This window comes from Cavia porcellus, unplaced genomic scaffold (genome assembly GCF_034190915.1).
Source record: "Cavia porcellus strain 051 isolate PalLab524CR breed Dunkin Hartley unplaced genomic scaffold, mCavPor4.1 scaffold_28, whole genome shotgun sequence".
Lineage (NCBI taxonomy): Eukaryota > Metazoa > Chordata > Mammalia > Rodentia > Caviidae > Cavia > Cavia porcellus.
The window spans coordinates 52,495,837-52,507,892 of NW_026947511.1; the positions used below are offsets into that span (position 1 = coordinate 52,495,837).

Sequence of the window (12,056 nt, forward strand, 5' to 3'; positions counted from 1 at the left end):
CCATTTTTCAAACTTAGGACTTCAACCATCAATTCTTTTTTTTCCTTCAGCAAAATGACACACAGCCCTCGGTCTCTTCTTTCTTCTGCTTGCTATATTAGAAGCAGGCATTTTCTGGCTCTAGCCTCAGATACTTCTCCTGGCCCAGCCTCATTCCACCTCTTACACCCAATGGTTCTAGGCCACTGTAGCCTAGTTTCACATATTTTAAAAAATAATAAACAAAAACAGAGCATGGGAAGTGAGATGAGGCATTTAAAGCCATTTAAAGCAAGTATGGATTCCTTAAAGTCCCACGTCATATTAGAGATCATTATAGCCCACTGGAACCGAAGCTTGATTCTCTGCTACTCCTTTCTCTCAGAGGGTACTACACACAATGAGTTAAGCAAAGGTAACAATCTCTTCTCTGGAAAATCTGAAATGCTTCACACATCTCCTTTGTACTTGTGTGCGTCCTGACAGTTGGAATTGCTGAACACTGATAAATACACAGCAGTTCTGCTAGAGAACACACTACTAAGCCTAATTTAGGGACAGTGACTTTCTGAAGAGCACTGGCAAGTCTGCTTATTCTAAATATTCAGCAGGGACTGGAGTCTTTCAAAATAGCTACTGAAAACTAATTTCTTTGGACATACTGTGTCTTTAACAGGTTCAGGAGCAGTTGGGAATTATAACAGGCAATCTCCCTCAGGTGAAGCCTCACTGTGACATCGGACTGATTTATAAAAGAGAAGGCTGCTCTCCTCCACTCCATCCTGAAAACATCATACTTTAATCCAGGAATAAGTCTGTTTCTCTATTCTGGTATTCCCTTTTGCTTCCCCTGGCATGGAACCGGACCAAAAGAAGGCTGGTAGGTCTATGCATTGACAGAGAACTGGCCCTGCGATGAGCCAGTAACGACGATTATCTGTATTGGTGGAACTGTGGAAGTGTTCAATTTGGAGTAGGAGGTGGTAAATTATTTGGACCCCAGTTTCTTCGCTCACTGTCAGGGAAGAAGTGCAGTCAGATGATTTGCCTCTCCCACGTGAACCCTACTTTGACTGGAGCCTGGCTGGGTCCCTTTCCCAGTCTCCTAGGCTTTGGCGGCCTCCTTGCCCAAGATGCTCTAAACGGTGCGCACATCTAGGGACCAGGATGGGTCTGGAGTGCCACAAAGGTGGCGCGGGGAGAGGTGGGGAGGCTCCGTGCAGAACGGCGCGGACTCGTTGGCCGGTCAAGTTGAGGCCCGGGAGCTCGGGCTCGGTCCTGCCTCACCCTTGGTTCCTGTCTCTGGAGGGCGAACTTCGGGGCGTCCCTGTTTCGTCTCCATCACCACTCAGGTTCCAACCTCCCGAGGGTCCGCGCGGTGCAGCCCGGGCCGTCGTCCCACCGTGGCCGGGCCAGGACGCGAGCGGACGCAGGAGGAAGCGAGGGCCGGCGCGGGGCGGGCAGGGCGCGAAGGCGGGGCGCAGGCGGCAGCTCTCCGCGACGCGGCCCGGCGGCGGGGTAGCCAAGCAACGCGGACGCGCTGACGTCGCCGGGGCGCCCGCGTCCTCGGCCGCGCGGGGGGCGTGCTGCGTGCGGGCGGCTGATGTGGGCGCGGCGGGGGAGCGCGGGACGGCGGCCCGGGGCGGCGGCGGGGACCTACCTTCCCGGCCGCGGTCGGAGCGGCTCGGCCGCGGCGCTGCCCGCTCCTCCTCCTCCTCCGCGCCCCCGCCCGCCCGCGGCGCGACACACAATGCGCCGGAAGCGGAAGCCGCGCCGCGCAGCTCGGGCGACGGGCACCGGCGGGGCCTGGCGAGTCCGCCTTGTCGGAGGAGGCGGAGGCAGAGACGGCCGAGGCGGAGACGGTGGTGGCGGCGGGCAGTCCGGGTCAGGCGCGCGTCAGGTCGCGCCGGGGCAGGTGGTCGAGGCGCCGGCGTCCGGGAAAATCCAGTGCTCCGCCGGGGTCGCGCGCCGCGCATGCGCGTATGCGGCGCCGAGGCCCATTGCCGGCGGGCGCGGTGCTGACGGGGGTCGCGGTGAGGGGCGGCAGCGGGCGTGGGCTTCCAGCCACTTTCCCTTTCCCCGGCGCCCGGCGAGGCGGCAGCGGCGGCGACGGCCAATTACGTGGCGGCTCGGAGCACCAGCCGCACGTCACTTCCGACTGTCTCGCGTCCAGGCCGGGGTCGGCGCTCCCCGCGCTGCGTCCAGGGCGGCGGAGCAGCCGCATGCACCGCTCACTCGCGTACGGCCGTGCTGAGCCTGCGGCGCTGGCGCACGGCTGCGCTACACCGAGGGGTGCGCCGGGCCCGGTGGTGCTCGCCGGGGGCTGCGACTTAAGTGTCTCCGCGAGAGCAGAGGTGCTCGGCGTGCACGGGGTGGGCACCCGCGCGGTTGCACTCTGAGTCTACTCCCCGGTCTGCTCTCCTGCTGCTGGGAGGTTTGCGGCTACGAGCTTTTGGAGGAAAGCGGTGCAGCTGTGGTGTGGCCCAGGAGGAGTTGGTGTTGGCGAGGTGAGTGTATGTGTGTCACTGCCGGGGCAAAAGCTTGTCGCGCACTACCCGCGTCGGCTCTGGGGGTGCTGCAACGTTGATGAGCACATGTTAATGTGTCGTCCTTTTCTTTCGGTGTTTGCGAGAGCAAAGTTGCGGGGTGGGGGGTCGAGGATAGAACGCCGAGAGGATGAAGAAAATAAGAGACAGCTGGGGTCAGGTGGAGCCTTCACGGGATAGGAAGAAGAGACTGCTCAACCACTGCGATGTGTTTATTTACGCACTTAGCACACCACGCCCCCTTGCTGAACTAGCTGGCTTCTTCCACCCTTTGTTCTCCCCTGTTCTTGGGGCTGGAATACTGTTCCCCTCCAGCACCTCATGCTTTCAGAGTGTCTCAGGCGCTCCTGTACAGGCACTTGCTCCACACATGTGAACTATCACTAGCTTAGCGGCTCCCAACGGTTTTCTCAGAGGAAGGAGTTGGACTTGTGTACCTTTTGTGATTCTATTTACAAATTGTGCAGTGTTTAACTTTTCATCCTGGGAGCCAGAAACTATTTGCTTGCATTAAACACAGTCAGATGACCAAGATTTAGGGTCAGACTTGCCGATTACGATAGTCCTGTTGATTTCCTGTTTTTACTGTTCCCTTGGCTTTTGTTCACTTTTTCTTGGTAACCAATAACTGGGAGGTTAAACTTGAGAAAACTACACATACAGTGTTAGCTGTGTTTCCATTCACTGCTAGTGATCAGTAGAGATTTTGGCAGAAGCATTTGTTACATTCCACAGACACCTAACCTCCATTCTAAGATGAGGTAGTCTGAAAGCTGCTAACAGCCTCTTTAGACTGTGGGAGCAGAGTAATGATGATGAAATTTGCTTCTGCTTTTGATTTGTTAATTTTGTAGCGTTTAAGATGTCAAATGCTTTCTGGCTTTCTGCTTATAGATGATCAGGAACGTCATTTAAAAAATTACTAGGAGGAAATACATTTTTAATGACCATTGAGAATGTGCTAGACTGAAAATTAGTAGATTATTAAGGGAAGTTTATACTTTCTGTGAAAGGAAAAGGGGGAGAATGTTTAGGTAAAATTATGAAGAGCAAAGCGATATTGCTGTCAGTACTGAGCTTGTGGTCTCTGAACATTGAGGAATGAAGTCATGAACCAGAAGGGTAAGGGTTTTTATTAGAAATAAGAACAGCTCCTGGCCTTCCTGGCAGGTCCAGAGGCTTGATAGCCCCTCTCCAGAGCCGTTCAGAGATAAGCAGAGCACAGGAGTTGTTCATCTTAGTGACCTCCTGCCACAGATGACTGTGTACATTTAAAATGCTCAGTTGAAACAACGGCTGTCTAGCCTGGTTATTTGTATTTTAATTTCCTCAGAACTTGGGACCTTAATCAGCAGTGGCTGCACCTCCCTTCAGTAGGGGCTGGGCTGCCTTCCTGGCTACCTGAGGACGTTTAACCCTGGTTTTAAATCCTACTTCTGTCTCTTTTTATGTTAATTATTGATATGTTTGGTCCCCAACTCTGAGGCCCTTCCTTTAGCTAAGAGCTTACTAGCTGCTTCATTCATAAGCCAACTAAATAAGCAGTTTTGATGAAGAGCTAAAGAGCCTGTCTTTTTGGCATTGCAAAATTTTCAACCCAGACTTGATAGTGTGAAGACATCATTGAGTAGTAGGAATGAATGAGTACAGTTGTATTTCATTAAAGCTTTCTGGTGCTGAACTTAATTTCGTGTTTTTGTGTGTCATGAAATATTGCCCTTTGAGTTCTCTCCAGTGATTTAAAACAGTTAAATCTAGCTTAGCTTTCAGGCCATAATGTAGATGTAGAGAGTGGACCAGTTTGCTGACCTCTCTGAACAATAGTAAAAGTACCCCCAGTAGGTTTCAAAGAAAAATAATTGGAAAGAGAGTAATCCCAGCCCTATGGGAGGGAGGCAGCAGGATCTCAAGTTCAGGCCAGCTTTCCTGTCTTAGCAGACTGTCTCAAAATTTAAACTAAGTTGGGGGTGGGTGGCTGGAGATGTAGCTCGGTGTGAAAGCCGTGGACTCAACCTCCAGTGCCTCTAAATGCAAAACAACACCCCCTCTCGTTAGCACAGTGCTGTGATCTGTTAGTTTTATATTTATTTAATACAGAAAATGATAAAGGTGATGTAAGGGAAGGGCTAGATATCACACGGGCTGAGTTTGTGTTCCTGAAGTCAAAGAATGAATTCTGAGGAACAAGAGTATGAAAACCTGTTGGAGACTAGGAACAGGGAATAGGAATAGCTCCTGAGAGAGAGGAGGAGGAGTCCCAAGGGGTGGCCAATGAGCACACTTCTCAAAGGAAGTCTTACAGAGCAAAATCATGAGAGAGGCGCATCATGGCTCAAGATTAAGATCAACCAATAAGATTACAAATACAGTCACTGAGGTAATACTGATCCAGTGGTAGCCAGGGCATATGGATGGCATCGTTAACTTTAGTTGATAATCTGGTTTGGTCTGTAGTCTTGGTGGGAGAGAATGGCCCACCTTAGGGAAATAATGGAATGTCTAAAAGGGATGATGCCTCCCTTTATGCCAAGGGAAGTGTAAATCTGGCCATTGGGACCTTACTCCGCAGATGCCTCTAGCCCGTCTTCATGGGTCCTCTGTACTGTCTTCCTTCGGAGCCCAGCCCAGTCTGACTGCCCGCAATGTTTCCTCCTATTAGCTATCTATAATGAAGGGGATTTTGAGATCCTGCCACAGGTTTTTTATTTTGTTCTTTGATACACTGGATTCATAAATGTACTAGGATATAAGTATAGAAAATAGTTTAGTTAGCTTAGTACTAAGGCAGCTAGCTAGGAAAGGGCCTGAGTTAGAGTTGAGTGGTCAGCCATGTTGACAAGAATCAAGAACAGCCAGCCAGCGAGGACCTTGGGCAGAGAAAGACCTTGCTCAGGCAACTTAAGATGCACACCCGTACTAAGCTAGTTCTGAGGATTTAAATGCAGTGAACTTCGTCCATGAGGAATGTAGCCTGCTCCTTACTGAGCTCCCGAGCTCTGAGATTATTAAAATTAAAAACACTTACGTTTTTTTTCTCTAACATCTCAGTTTCTTTAAATCTTACGTGTGGGTTAGAAGCCTAAGTCCCAAAGGATCATTTTAAATCCACAGAGCGGCCCTGTGGTAGGAGCCCACTGAACAACTGAGCAGCTCCTGTGCTCTGTTCATCTATAATTAACTCTGGACCCAGGGGCCATTTGGCCACCACTCCGCTCAGGACCCCTTCTGGAAGCCCAGGAACGATTCTTTTTTTTTTTTTTTTTTTTATTTAAGAGGAAAAAGAGAAAAACACAAAACAAAACAAAGCAGTGTAAGGTTACACATAATACAGAACTACAAAAAAAAAAACATAACAGTAAGAAATCACCTGTTAATAGATTACATATTATCATCTTGGAAATAGTTGCTCAAATCACAGTATCAAAGAATACAAAGTAGACATTCAAACAGAGAGACTGCAAACAGCTGTGTTCAATGATCCAAAAACATTAATATAGTCAGCTATTTAACATCCCTAAACACACTTGCTGTTATATCCGTTAGAGCTCTTTTTTTTTCCCCTCCCTCTCTTTTTTACAACAAAATTTACACATTTTGGATTTTATTACTCCTTAGTTCTTATTACTTTTTTGGGGGGTAGAGAATAAAGTCAAATATGGCAAAACAAAGCTGTAAGTCAAAACCAAGGATAGACATAGCACATGATGTAGAACAGAGTACAAGGTCATCAACAATGGTTATCAACATTGTCTCTTGTTTCCTTAAAAGGAATTGTCCATCTCATTAGATATTATAAAGCCGGACAAAACAGTGGAGAACAAGACCAATAAAACTTAGGCATTGTGAACATTACAGGACTTCCAAAGGAGACAATAGTCAAACCAGAATGGGCATCTTTGTGAATCTTACTGCCTTCAAATTAGTTGCCTATACCTTCAGACTTGCTACTATCGCACAGAATGGAACGGAGTCTAATCAGTCAAAACAAGATCTTGGGAGTATTACAGGACTTCAAAACAAGTTAATAGGAGATCAAAAAGAGTTACTACTATATATCCTAATTTTTTAAATTTTTCCCTTAATTAAAATAAACATAAGAAATAGCTAAATAATTTTTTTTAAAGAATAGTAGTTACCATAGTGTCTGTCTTTTTCCTTAAAATATTTGGATAAAACTTCATATACTATAGCTTCAAATATTTCCATATCAAAAAGCCCAGAATAAAGCCTTCTTTCTAATTAATAAGTGAAAATTTTATAAGGCTTCAAGGCCACATAATGGGGAATCATGATTATCACATATTTTTATATATTTGAATCATTACTTACATTAGGGAAACTATTCGGTATTCATACATGCGAGATTGATTTATTTCACTTATGAGTATGGTCTCAAGCTGCGCCCATTTATTGATAAATATCTCAATGCGATCCTTCTTTATAGCTGAATAATACTCCATTGTATAGAAATACCACAACTTTTTTATCCATTCCTCAGTTGATGGACACTTGGGTTGTTTCCAAGATCTGGCAATTACAAATTGTGCTGCTATAAACATAGGTGCACATATATCCCTGTGGTATGATGCTTTCAGTTCTTCTGGGAATATGCCTAGAAGTGGAATAGCTGGAATAAATGGGATTTCCAATCCCAACTTTTTGAGAAACCTCCAGACAGACCTCCACAAAGGCTGTACCAGTCTACACTCCCACCAGCAGTGCAGGAGAGTTCCTTTTTCCCCACAGCCTCTCCAGCATTTGTTGTTGTTGGTTTTCTTGATCCTGGCCATTCTTTCAGGAGTGAGATGGTATCTCAGTGTGGTTTTAATTTGCATTTCTCTAATGACCAATGATGATGAGCATTTTTTCATGTATTTATTTGCCATTTGCATTTCTTCATCTGAGAATTGCGTATTCATCTCAGATGCCCATTTTTGGATTGGATCTTTGAATTTTGGAGGTCTGAGTTTTTTTAATTCTTTATATGTTTTAGACAAGAGTCCTTGTCTGAGAGAGAGTTCACTAAAATCTTTTCCCAGTTTGTGGGTTTTCTTTTCACTATGCTGGAGATTTCTTTTGACATGCAAAAACTTTTTAATAAGAAGTGGTCCCAGTTATTGATTCTGGGAAGTATTTCCCGTGCAGTTTGAGTCCTATTCATGAATTCTGTACCTACTCCTATGTCTCCAAGGTTTCTACCCAATTTGTCTTCCAATAGATTTAGCGTTTCTGTTTTAATATTCAGATCTTTGACCCATTTAAATTTTAATTTAGTACATGGTGATAGACATGGGTCTAGCTTTAGTTTTCGGCAAATGGAGAGCCAGTTTTTCCAGCACCATTTATTAAAGAGACTGTCGTTCTTCCAGTGAACCTGCTTGGCTCCTTTATCAAAGATAAGGTGGTTGAGTGTGTTTGTAGTTGTGGTTGTATCTTCTAATCTATTCCATTGATCTTCAGCTCTGTTTTGATTCCAATACCATGTTGATTTTACTACTGTTGCTTTGTAGTATAATTTCAAGTCAGGGATTGTGATGCCTCCTGCTTTGTCTTTGCTGCTTAGAATTGCTTTTGCGATTCTAGGTCTCTTCTGGTTCCAGATGAAATTTAGGAGTGATTTCTCTAGATCTATAAGGTATGTTGATGGTATTTCTATTGGGATTGCATTGAATCTGTATAAGAGTTTTGGGAGAATGGCCATCTTCACAATGTTTGTTCTTCCTATCCATGAGCAAGGGATGTCTTTCCATTTTCTGAGATCATCTTCAATTTCCTTTTTCAGTGTAATATAGTTTTCACTGTATAAGTCTTTCACTTCTTTCGTAAGAGTAATTCCTAAATATTTCATTTTTTTGCTTGCTAATGTGAATAGTCCAGTTTCCCTTATTTCCCTCTCTGTGGTTTTGTTGTTTGTGTATAGGAATGCTATTGATTTCTGAGTATTGATTTTGTATCCAGCCACATTACTGAATTTATTTATTGTATCTAAGAGTCTTTCAATGGAGCTTAGGGGGTCTTCTATGTAGAGTATCATGTCATCTGCAAACAATGACAACTTCTTCTTTTCCTATCTTTACCCCTTTTATTTCTCTTTCTTGCCTAATTGCTCTGGCTAGTACTTCCAGTACTATATTAAATAGGAGTGGTGATAAAGGACATCCTTGTCTTGTGCCTGATTTTAAAGTAAAGGCTTTCAATTTTTGGCCATTTAGTATGATGCTGGCTGTTGGTTTGTCATAGATGGCCTTTATTATATTGAGGTAAAGACCATCTATTCCAATTTTCTGTAGAGTTTTTATCATGAATAAATGTTGGACCTTATCGAAGGCTTTTTCTGCATCTATAGAAATGATCATGTGATTCTTATTTTTGGCTTTATTGATATGGTGGATTACATTTATTGATTTGTGTATGTTGAACCATCCTTGCATTCCTGGGATGAATCCCACTTGGTCATGGTGTATAATCTTCTTGATGATTTGCTGGATCCTATTTGCCAATATTTTATTGAGGATTTTTGCATCTGTGTTCATTAGGGAGATCAGTCTATAGTTCTCTTTTTTAGTTGGGTCTTTCTCAGGTTTTGGTACTAGAGTGATATTTGCTTCCAGGAATGACTTAGGAAGGATTGCTTCCCTTTCAATTTCATTGAATAGTTTGAGGAGTGTCAGCATTAGGTCTTCTTTGTATTTCTTGTAGAATTCTGCAGTGAATCCATCTGGGCCTGGGCTCTTCTTGGTGGGTAAGGACTTAATTACATTTTCAATTTCAGTAACCGAGATTGGGTTATTCAACAATTTTACATCCTCTTGATCTAGCTTTGGCACTTCATATGCTTCTAAGAAACTGTCTATTTCTTCTGTGTTATCAAACTTTTGAGAGTAGAGGTTTTCGAAATAGGTGTTGATGATCTTCTGTATTTCTATTGGATCTGTAGCGACTTCTCCTTTTTCATTTCTTATTGCATGAATTTGAGCTTTTTCTTCCTTTTTTTAAATAAGGTTGGCTAGGGGCTTATCGATTTTATTTATTCTTTCAAAGAACCAACTCTTTGATTTGTTGATCCTTTGGATTGTTTTCTTAGTCTCTATTGCATTGATTTCTGCTCTGATTTTTATAATTTCCTCTCTTTTGGCTTTGGGCTTGACTTGCTCTTCTTTTTCTAGCTGTTTGAGGTGTAGCATCAAGTTATTTATTTGTATTCGTTCTGTTTTCCTGATGTGGGAACTCAGTGCAATAAATTTTCCTCTCAGGACGGCTTTCATTGCATCCCACAGATTCCGGTAAGTTGTATCTGCATTTTCATTTTCTTTTAGGTATTGTTTGATTTCTTCTTTAATTTCTTCTGTGACCCACTGATTACTCAAGAGTGTGTTATTCAGTTTCCATGTGTTTGTGGGATTTTTGCAGTATCTTTGATCGTTAATTTCTAATTTCAGAGCGCTGTGATCCGATAACATGCAAGGGATGATTTCAGCTCTTTTGCACTTGTTTAAATATGTTCTATGAGCTAATATATGGTCTATTTTAGAAAATGATCCATGTACTGCTGAGAAGAATGTGTATTCTGATGTTGTTGGGTGGAACATTCTGTATATGTCTATCAAACCCATTTGTTCACAGGTATGATTCAGTTCTGTTATTTCTTTACTCATTTTCTGTCTGGTCGATCTGTCCCTTGGTGTCAATGGCGTATTAAGGTCTCCTGTTACAATTGTGTTACTGATAATTTGAGTTTTCATTTCTGTTAATAATTGTTTTATATAACTGGGCGCTCTGGAGTTTGGTGCGTATATATTTAAGATAGTTATCTCATCCTCTTGGAGTTTTCCCCTTACGAGTATGTAGTGACCTTCTTTATCCTTTATGGTCATTGTTGGTTTAAAGTTCACGTTGTCTGCAAACAGAATGGCTACTCCTGCCTTTTTTTGGATTCCTGCTGCATGAAGAATTGTTTTCCATCCTTTGACTTTCAGTCTGTGAGTATCCTTCTGGGTTAGATGGGTTTCCTGTAAACAGCATATGGTTGGATTTTGTTTCTTCATCCATTCTGCTAGTCTGTTTCTTTTGATTGGTGCATTGAGACCATTTACATTAATGGTTATTACTGTTAAATGTTGGTTAATTGTAGGATTCTTATCTCTCTGCTGTTGCATCTTTATCTTTCTGCTCTGTTTAATTATTTGCTTTGCTTAGTGGTTTTTTCCTTTGTGTATCTAAACTGTCTTTCAATATTTTTTGCAGGGTTGGTTTGGTGTTCATGAAGTTCTTCAGCTGTTCTTTGTCATGGAAGTATCGTATTTCACCATCTATTTTAAATGATAGTTTTGCAGGATATATCAGTCTAGGTTGGAAATCATTTTGCTTTAGGATCTGGAATACTTCACTCCATGCTCTTCTTGACTTTATTGTTTGTGCTGAGAAGTCTGCTGTGATTCTGATAGGTTTTCCTTTATAAGTGATCTGTCTTTTCTCTCTGACAGCTTTTAATAATCTATTCTTGTGTTGGATTTCTGGGATGGTGATTATTATATGTCTGGGTGTAGTTTTATTTTGGTTATGACTATTTGGAGTTCTATATGCTTCACTGATCCTGATGTCAGTTTCTGATCTCATGCTTGGGAAGTTTTCAGCTATTGCTTCTTTAAATATCCTCTTGATATCCTTTATGTTGTCTCCTTCTTTTTCATTAATCCCTATCATTCTTATGTTATTCTTCTTTGCATCATCTTGCAGTTGTTGAATTGTTGTTTCCTGATTCCTTGTTATTTTTAAAAGATCTTTCCTTTCCTGTTCACTAGCTGCAATCCTGTCTTCAAGGTCTGAAATTCTATCTTCACTTTCATTAAGGCGGTTTTTACAACTTTCAGTGGAGTTTTTTATTTCCTGTATATCTCTGTGCATCTGCATTATGTATTCTGTTTGTTTCTTATATTGCTCATCTAGGGATTCTATCTTTTTGTTTAGTTCCTCCAATTTTTTATCTGTGTTTTCTTTAGATATATTTAGAATCTCTTTCATTTCTTTTATCATTTCTTCTTTTATCTGGGATATTATTTCGAGTTTGAATTTCTTTAAAGCTTCCTGGAGTTGCTTGTCAACTTCAGTAGCTATTGTGTCTGATATATGAGGAGGATGGGATATATTTTCTTCTAAATACACTTCTCCTAGTGTTTCCTGAGATGGGCTGGAGGTTTGAGGTTGTAATTTGGTCTTTTGTTTTGTCATTTTCCTATATTTCTGTGTTTCAAGTGTTATTTGAAAGCCTCCTCAGGATCTGTTGAAAATCCCCTTCTATGTTTGCAGCTACTGAGACTCTGGCACCACTCTACCCCAGGCCATTGGGCCTGCAGAACCAATGACCCTTCTCTGCTTGTTCAGAACTCCGCGGTTCCAGACAAGCTGGGCCTCAGGGACACTGTGCGCCCACCTGCCCCTTGGTAGATCCACAGCTCTTGGATCGCAGCCGGGTTAGGGTACTCACCACAGACCGCAGTGCCTCAGGAGCCTGTGATCCCTCCCTGCTTGCAG

At 43.2% G+C, this 12,056-nt stretch overlaps 2 protein-coding genes across 10 annotated transcripts in view; one reads left to right on the forward strand and one right to left on the reverse strand.

The window, feature by feature from the left end:
• The window catches only part of LOC100734293 (E3 ubiquitin-protein ligase TRIM39), a 13,636-nt gene extending 11,857 nt beyond the window's left edge, over positions 1–1,779 (reverse strand). For 2 of the 4 annotated variants that reach the window (XM_063239438.1, XM_063239440.1), the window contains exon 1: positions 1,640–1,779. The gene's annotated coding sequence lies outside the window, so the exon portion shown is untranslated. Of the gene's footprint in view, positions 1–641; positions 782–1,266; positions 1,454–1,639 lie in introns of those variants that run through there. The other 2 variants (XM_003461141.5, XM_063239439.1) reach the window with 2 other exon arrangements.
• LOC106026894 (spidroin-1-like) overlaps positions 1,087–12,056 on the forward strand; it is a 60,128-nt gene continuing 49,158 nt past the window's right edge. For 3 of the 6 annotated variants that reach the window (XM_063239470.1, XM_063239468.1, XM_063239469.1), the window contains exon 1: positions 1,087–2,486. In XM_063239470.1, the coding sequence (XP_063095540.1) occupies positions 1,147–2,001 (855 nt within the window). In that variant the 5' untranslated portion in view covers positions 1,087–1,146 and the 3' untranslated portion in view covers positions 2,002–2,486. The remainder of the gene's footprint in view (positions 2,487–12,056) is intronic. The other 3 variants (XR_010044271.1, XR_010044272.1, XR_010044273.1) reach the window with 1 other exon arrangement.